The following is a 9,204-nucleotide window of genomic DNA, read 5'->3' on the forward strand; positions in this document are numbered from 1 at the left end:
GGGCGTTCCCACACGCCAGCACACATCAACTAGACAGAAGTAATTGGTTGTTCATAACGGAACAGTTTTGCTCATCAGTCTTACAGTATGTATGAAAAACAACTTACATCAGCCAATAATGATATGATTGCCAATATATCATGCATCCTTACTTATTGTCTTTTGTGTGAAGGCATCTGACAGTTTAATTATACTGTTTAACAAAATTAGTCATGTAGCTTAAAGCCTCCAAGCAAACTGAAAGTCAAACAATCATGCAATTAACTCACCACAGTATAATAAAACTACTTTATTTCTGCATACTACTAGATGCTTGTCTGTCTTATGGGCCCGCCGTCTCTTAAAGTTATTTCCTTGATTTTCTAAGACACTCATGGCAGAAGAAAACCTTGCTGTTTTGCCTTCCGTCTCACTCTGTACTGTTGTATCAACACATCTTTTTTTTTTCTTCTCCTCCACAGTCAAAATCTTTGCATTCTATACCGTTTTCTATGGCTTCCTGGCTGCAATCTTCGTCGGAACCATCCAAGCCATGCTGCTCACACTGAGCGACTACAAGCCCACCTGGCAGGACAGAGTTGCGCCCCCTGGTAAGTAGTGGCTCACACTCCCTGCCTGTCAGGATGTTATCAGTGTCAGATATCTGTAGACACTTAGACTTAAAAACTGAATAAACAAAGTAGCAAATGGGGTCATTTAATGAACCTCAGAGATTATGCACAATGAAGTTATCTTAAGTATAATTCAAATGCGATATCTTAAGATTGAATATTTGAAATCCCATTGTTTCTTTACTGAAAATTTGACTTGTTCAAAGAGGCACCTGCCCAGACAGTAAACAGAAACCTGCATATGCTGCTTATAATTATTGCAGAAGTGTTTTATTATTTGTGACAATACATATGTTTACAGTGTTGGTTCATGTGCTCTCCCTCGCCTCAGGTAACACGGCTGCATATTGTTTTGGAAATTAACTCGTATATCTTCACATAATGGTACCAGTGTGTGTACTGACAGCAGCTTTCATTGTGTACACACCACAGCCTGGTTTCCATGGCGAAGAAGGCCAGCTGGGATGTACCAGGCCAAACTAAGCATGTGTGGAATAAAAACTGTGTAATTTGACAGGAGGAAGCCTAAAGGGCAGTCATGACGGCTGTTTGAGTTTGTTTCAGAGTTCCACGTTAAACAGGAGGCATATCTGAGTATTGTGTTAATTTGAGGCAGGGGTGGTGGTTATGGTTATTTTTAAACATTTGGTATTACATTTTTTTTTTTTGTAATTGTTGTAGGCCTTAAGTGATTCTTCATCACATTCTCCATTTAGGCTACATGACATTTCAGTATCATAGCCTATGTATGTCTACAACCTGGCGCCTTATCCTCTACATTTTGAGTTTCTATAGCTAAATTAAGATTACAAATCCCCAAAAAGTCTTGAAAATTAAAGAAATGCCTCTCTCTTCAATGGCCGGGTCAGGGCGATTAAAAGGGCAACAAACTTGACCGTATTGATAAATGCTGCTTTAGTCCTGTTGGTAATGTGTATATGATAGTAAATAGAAATAAAGTGCTACCTCCATTTTAAGACAAAAATGACTTTTTTTGATAGTTAAGGTCTGATTTGAGGTCATCCAAACACATGGAATGTTCAAAATTTGTGTTCTTACCCAGAGTAACATGAGATCTCTCGGTGCATTCTGAGTCCAGTACAGAGACACTGCAGGTCCGGACTATGTTCAGCTTAGCTCAGCACAAGGACTGGATGAAACAGTATCTGTATCCTGAATGCACAGACATGGCATTAATATTGGTTATATCCTCTAAATCTGCGGAAGTTGGCAAAATGTGTGTTTCCCACACAGTCAGTGTTCCTAAATATGTCACAATAAATCTGATACATCTAAAGACTAATGTCTAATTTTCAGATTTTTAAAGCTTGTGTAATTTCATCTCACATTCCAGATATGAATGTTCGATTTCTGACTGTATTAATCAGGACAAACGCAATGATTTCTTTGAGTGTGTGTAAATCTGAACATTTAACATTAAGGATGATAATCAAAGGCACAAGTGACTTAAGTCTTGTAATTACTACAGTTTGGGGTGTGTGTGTGTGTGTGTGCTGGACTGTAGTGGACAGAGACTGTGAATAATATAGTGTTACTATTGCTAACAAGCTGCTGATCTGTTGTCTCTGCAGGCCTTACACACACCCCACGATCAGACAAAGCGGAATTGTCCTTCAACCTCAATGACATGGAGACATACCTGCCTTACGTCAAGGCCTTGAGGGAATTTATGGCCAAGTATGACGAAGAAGTCCAGAGGGACCAAATGAAGTATGAGGACTGTGGAGGTAGGTTTTATTCTGAAGTCCCATTCTTATAACCCTTATGGACAGTTCCAAATCTGGACAGGTGATTTCAGAAATGTAACAAGAAAATAGAGCACTAACCACGATGAAACCGCTTCAACTCTTCACTGAAGCTTTATGATGCTTTATGGAGTGAAACATAAAATTTATGAGGCCAAGTTCTTATGGCTGCATTATATAATGCATCATCAAAAGCAGATATTTCAGATGTCATTTTGTACCCCCTTCCCCAATAGCTTTACAATTTGGTATCCTTGGCAGATGTGGGACTTCAAAGAGGTTATATATTTCTATTCTCTTCTTTAGACAATCATTTGCATCATTGCAACAATACACTTGATTGAGCTCTAATTTAGACTTGATAGTAGACAGAATTTAACATTGTTGCATTATCAAGGACAGGACGTCAGTGGACACAAGAATACTGGCCTGCCAGTGCTTACATAACTGTTAAGAGAAGCTTCCATATTTGACAGGCTGGGCTTTCAGACATTGTTAAAGATTCCTTACCCAAGTCAACCCTTCACTCCCCCTCCAGATGAGCCTGCACCATACAGGAACAGGGGTGACTTCGACAGCGATGTAGGCATCAGGAAGGCCTGTCGTTTCTCCAGGTCCCGGCTGGGACCCTGCTCTGGCATCCATGATCGCGAGTTTGGTTTCAAGGAGGGCAGGCCCTGCCTGATTGTAAAGCTCAACAGAGTTGTCAACTTCCGTCCGAAGGTAATTTTTAATGAATAAGCCGGTTTGCAAATGGAGTCATGTTTTGTTGGGAACAAAAAGTCAAAATTGTTGTTGCAAGAAATTGAGCACCAGACTGAAAATGTCATGAGTATTCTAAGGTTACCAGTTGTTTAAGACCATTCACAGATTTGTGACTGTTTATTATGTGATTATGCCAGGGACTGATCCAGTGTTAAAGAAGAGTCTAGCTCACACAAGGAGAGTTGTTCACTAACTCTTGTAGTGTTTTTTTGACGCCCAAGCACATTTCCAGTTGGTATTTATCTGGATCATGGCATCTAATCACAGACCTCTGCCTGCATAGTAGGCCATGCTGGCGGATTTGTCAATTGACAGGATGTGTCTCAGATCAGTGGAAGTGACGCCGAATACCCTCAAGGCGAGGGTTGCGTGACAGACGGCTGAACGCAGTCATAGGCTTCCTAGCTCAGTCATGAGTCCCTTGTCTTGTACATCGTGGTGGTCCCTAGAGAGACTATTAAAAACTACTGTACAGGCTCGACCTGTTTTTTCTCTGCAGAGAAAAAGCTTATCTGTAGCTTTTTGATTTGCAGCTTGAAATAGTAAGAAGAGACGGAGTCAGGTGCCCTTGTTGAATTTGTTGGTTCAAAATGTGTCCATATTTTACAGATGCAAATTACACCTGCTGAGATGTGATCACAATGAGAGACAGATGTTTAACTGTCCGATCACAATACATTCTGCGTGTATCTACGGTCGTATTAACGTTGGTTTTTACTTAACTGTATTAGCAGATATGTTTTACTCAGCCAGATACAGATCAAATGTTAGTTCCAGGTAGAAGTTGGATCTCTGCAGGAAAGACAATAGTTTCTATGGATTTCTTCTGAAGCATTTGGTTCCAGTCTACCTGTTAACTTGTCTTTTTTGTTAAGACTCCTACCTCAAATGAAAGTATCCCTGAAGAGGCTCAACACAAAGTGCAGCCCAATGTCGTCCCTATCTACTGCACCAACAAGGTACACATATTTTTCAGTTTTTTTTTTTTTTTTTACTTCAAATTAGACCTCAGTACAAATGTGTCTGTGATTTTTCTTTTTTGTGGTCTTTGAAATATTTGTGCTTGCACTGTGGTTTTGTCACCCCATACATTTGCCTCTTCTTCCTTCCAGAAAGAGGAGGATGCTGGTAAAATTGGGGAGGTAATGTACTACGGTATCGGCGGCGGCTTCCCTCTGCAGTATTACCCCTACTACGGCAAACTGCTCCACCCTCAGTACTTGCAGCCGCTGGTGGCTGTTCAGTTCGTCAACCTGACCCTGAACACTGAACTGCGCATCGAGTGCAAAGTGTTCGGAGACAACATTGGCTACAGCGACAAGGATCGCTACCAGGGACGCTTTGACATCAAGATAACAATTAACAGTTTATGACCATCATCAGGACCATAGCACTTTTCCTGGCCACCCCCCTCAGCCCCCTCTTTCCCCCCCTTTTGTCCTTAACTAGATACAAATCTTATGTAGGAGATTATAAGTAAGAGGGGTAGGCTCTAGCGATTAATTCAATCACAAATAGTCTTGAATAAATGATAGAAAATACATGATAGGGGACGGATCTTGTCTGCTTTCATCACTAGCTTCTACACATCCGTCTAGCATTAGAATGTAATTTAGAGGAAAAGTAGCAATAAGCCTAATAAAAATATTTATTCAGCAGAAAATAAGACTTTTCCACAAGCCATGGGACATTGTTCATTGATGACTGTAAAGTTTAATTCCATCTCTGACATGTAGCGAGCTGTGTTTGTCCCCGCTGCATATCGCTGCTTTGTGTGGTTTCAGTAGATTGTTTTTGGAGTGTGCAAGATTAGATGCAAAATCTGGCCCTTCCAAACCACGCTGTTCCTCATTTTCTTTCGTGAGCAAGCTTTAGGAGTTATGGGCATGTGTGTGTCGGATATGAACACACACTCCTACTTACTTAATGATTGAAATGGTTTGACATGGTACACTCTTCTGATCTGTGTAAGAAAAAGGCTGCACTCCAGGGAACTTCTTTCCTCTTTTTATTCGTCTTTTACACCTGATTTACGGGGGACTTATTTTACTTTGCCTTTTTTCTTTATTGCTTTTTTAAATCACTTAAATGTGTGAAGGGGTTTTATTACTTGGTTTCATGCCTTTTTACTTTTGATTTTGCCTTGGATGTAGAGTTCTGTGTCCAGCCTGTTAGACACTTTGGCCTGCTGTATGGGCAACGGTGCTAACTCAAGTTTTTGAGATTGTTTTTTTTCTGCTGGATTCATCACAGCATTGTGGTGTAATTCTCTGAATGTTTTAGCCATCAAACATGGTGGAAGAATTTTATATTTATGCAGTTGTACATTTTGTTTCTTTGCAGAATATTGTAATGTATAAATGCAATACCAAAGTGACGAGATGAAAAGTCTTTATCAGGAACAATGCAGTACTCGTTATTAGGATCTCATCATGTTAAGTGCTGAAGTCTTGCCTTGCAACCTCTATGGTTAACTCTTTAATTTGTGTTTTGGTCATGAATGTAGTTGGGTGTAGAATGAACAGGTAACCGGCAGTTTAATTCCACAATGACCTGATTTCATGCATTTCAAAAAAAAGATAGATCTAACAAAGCTCTGTGGCTTAAAATGATTAAGGATAATATTCCATACGATCTCATGTTGATGTGTAACATTCAAATTGAACTTTAAGATCAGTCAACTTTCCATCAGTCCACCCAGCTTTGCCATATTAAATCAAAGATAGAAACAAATAAAAGATCATAATAAACCATTCTCTTGTGTTTTCTTTTTCTAATAAATTGTGACATGTTCAAAGCTAAATCCTGAACAACATGTCATCATGTTTTTCAGGGCTAGTTCCCAGCATGCGCTGGGTGTGGAAGACATGGAGCAGAGCTTTTAGGCTGTCTGAAATGTAGATCTTTTACAGCATAGACATTATTATCTAGATTTGTTATTTTTAGGTACTTTCTGTTCAAGATGTGTCGTAACAGACACACAATAAACAAACAGAAATAAAAAAATAAAGAAAAATCGGGGGATGCCAGAGTATCTGAGTGCAAGAGCAAAATTTGCTCAGATTAAGGGCACAGCATATCAGCAAACCCACAAATCAATGTAAGCCTCATTAAGCAATATCAAGAATGGTATCCAAACCTTTAAAAAGTAGCTTTGTGAATTCCCATTGTTAAAAGGAATGTTTGCCATCTTATCCATAGAAAGCATTTCATAGAGCCTGAAAACAAGGGGACAGTTGATACTTCCTATTAAGTAAAATTCATTTATAAGATGGAACCATGCCTGCTCTAAGAATCTGCTTCTCATACGAAGGAATATCCTTTGAACTGTCAGAGCAACCAAACCAATCCGCCTGAATATTTATTTGACATTGTTTGGAAAGACCGTTAAATGTGTCTCTGGACATTGCCAGAATAAGTGCGATAGTGATCCTTCTGCAAAAACACTGTCACGCAGGGAGGATATTGGTTTGGAGTAATGGAGTCTGTGTAGGACTTTAAATGAATTATTATCTAGAACTAATGGAACAGCTCTGCACATGAACAGTTCATCTGACACTAGAGCAGCCAATTCTGGGGCCCAAGCTTCTACTGATGTAGCAGTGACAAAGTGGGGTATCAAATGTTTGGAGTCAGGCTGTGAGAGAAGTAAATCATAAGAAATGTGACTGATGTGAATTCTGGTAAATGACACATACAATACATAAACATTACACGATGTTTGTATAGACAATAGTCATGTTTTCATCTAATTGTCAAGCAACCTTTTTTTATGTCTCAAAAAAGTAAAGAAAATGCAAATTAGAAGCATTTCCATGAATTGGGGTTTCATTTATAAATGTGGCGAATGCAAAAAACGGGGTTGAAAATGTGCATACGCCACTTCCCACGCAAAGGTCATTTAAAAAAAAAAATAACTTGAGAATGTGCCGTCCTCCACGTAAACTCTGACCGGTGTGTATGCACATTTTGGAGACAATGGGAATTGGCGATGCAGATGGTGAGGTGGTGAACTGAAGCCAGACTGCAGAAAGTGAGCTTGGGAAAAACTAATCTTTTCAAGTATTGATGCCTCACACATTTTTTCACTCCATATCATCCACATTCATGAAGAATAAATCCGGCATTGTTATTTGCGCTTTTTCCATAAACACCTTGTAAAATTCTACTCAGATCTTGAATAATCTTAATATTTAATCGGCGCTGTCTCACCGTTACAGAGTCCGCTACGGAGCGCAGGAGGATGAGTTGGCCAAAGGAGGCTCCTGGAGGCAGCAAAGGGAAGAAGTCGAGTTAGTAACATGCATTAATGGAATGAGGTTGCGTACAGATGGAGAGGAGGAGGAAGAGACAGTGCTCAGTGCATAATGGGAAGTCCCCCGGCAGTCTAGGCCTATAGCAGCTTAACTAAGGGATGGTTCAGGACTTTCCTGAGCCAGCCCTAACTATAAGCTAGGGCTGCACAATTAATCGAATTTTAATCGCGATCACGATTTTGACTTCCCACGATCAAATTTGCGTGATCGAGCGATTATTTTTTTAAAGCGTCATTTCATAGAACGCTCCGGGTTTTTTGCATAGCCCATCTGCCGCTACTACCGTCTGATCATGAGCCAGTCAGTTGTTCCTGCACAGCGCAGCTTAGTTTCTAGATGTAGACAGTCACAGAGGACAGAGTAACGGGAGGAAAACTCAACAGAGCAGTCGGTTATACGTCTGTCTTTAGGTTTACCAGTTTGCCAGTAAACGCAACATTTTGTCCCGTTTGTTGTTTTTCAGACAACTGCGGTGACCAGTGCTAGTCGGTGCTAGTTAGCGTCTGTTAGCTGTTAGCTAATAGCGTCTGTTAGCTAGTAGCGTCTGTTAGCTGTTAGCTCCTCTAGGACGCACCGGTGCTAATGTCCTCCCATCTGCTGCAATGCTGTTTATATCGATATGGTTTAATTTTGCGTTACGTGACCCATTTCGTCTGTAAAGCCGTGCCCGTGTGGGATCTCTCCTCTACTCTCTCTCGTCTACTCTCCACGCATCCCCGCCACACAGCGCCGGTCCAAACTTTTGACATTTGTCTACAGTTCTAATTTTTTATTAACACAGCTGTATATTGTTAAGTATGAGGGGCAAACCTGTATTTGTACCATTGTTTCTGCGGGTAACTGCTATCGCGGCCGCCACGGCGAAAAACACAGAAGAAGTTACTGAATGCAGCTAACTTCAGTTGGTAGAGTAACAGCGTGAGACGGAGCTGCTGGACCTGGACCTGGGCCAGAGATGTGAACCATTGGGAGAATATCATAGTTCATAAAAATGCAGCGCAGTGAAGATACAGACGTTTCATACACACGCCGTGTGAAACCGCCATTCGACCCGTGCTGGACCCGTTCATAATGATCAGCCGTCTCTCTGTGAGTAGCGTCCATCACACTCCCTCTCGCAGTTATAAATAGCCTATGTGACAATAAAATTAGTTTTGGCTAAAATCAACAAATAATCGTGAGAATAATCGCGATCAAAATTTTGATCAAAATAATCGTGATTATCATTTTGGCCATAATCGTGCAGCCCTACTATAAGCTTTATCAAAGAGGAAAGTCTTAAGCCTACTCTTAAATGTGGGGACGGTGTCTGCCTCCTGAACCCAAACTGGAACCTGGTTCTACTGGAGAGGAGCCTGATAGCTGAACGCTCTGGCTCCCATTCTACTTTTAGAGACTCTAGGAACCACAAGTAACCCTGCATTCTGGGAGCGCAGTGCTCTGGTGGGGTAGCAAAGTGCTGTGAGCTCCTTAAACACTCCATACCTCATTATCCAAAGATAAAGCTACTCTGGATGGTATTGCCCTGGCCTCTAGCACTACTGTCAGAAATCTAGGAGTTATTTTTGGATAGGATACACTTAACGCCTCTAAAACAAACCTCAAGAACAGTCTTTTTTCATTTCGAACATTGCCAAAATTAGGAACATCCGTCTCAAAACATGCTGAAAACTACCATGCATTTGTCACTTCCAGGCTGGACTACTGAATTCTTTATTATCAGGATGCTCAAATTCAGAAGCTGCA

At 40.7% G+C, this 9,204-nt stretch overlaps 1 protein-coding gene across 1 annotated transcript in view; it reads left to right on the top strand.

Annotated features, from left to right (window-relative positions):
- The window catches only part of atp1b1b (ATPase Na+/K+ transporting subunit beta 1b), an 8,809-nt gene extending 2,916 nt beyond the window's left edge, over positions 1-5,893 (top strand). Inside the window, exons 2-6 of the mRNA XM_032505942.1 lie at positions 462-590; positions 2,204-2,359; positions 2,916-3,100; positions 4,018-4,101; positions 4,255-5,893. Coding sequence (XP_032361833.1) covers positions 462-590; positions 2,204-2,359; positions 2,916-3,100; positions 4,018-4,101; positions 4,255-4,515 — 815 coding nt within the window. The 3' untranslated portion in view covers positions 4,516-5,893. The remainder of the gene's footprint in view (positions 1-461; positions 591-2,203; positions 2,360-2,915; positions 3,101-4,017; positions 4,102-4,254) is intronic.
- The last annotated feature ends 3,311 nt before the right edge of the window (positions 5,894-9,204 follow it).

Source organism: Etheostoma spectabile, chromosome 24 (assembly GCF_008692095.1).
Source record: "Etheostoma spectabile isolate EspeVRDwgs_2016 chromosome 24, UIUC_Espe_1.0, whole genome shotgun sequence".
Lineage (NCBI taxonomy): Eukaryota > Metazoa > Chordata > Actinopteri > Perciformes > Percidae > Etheostoma > Etheostoma spectabile.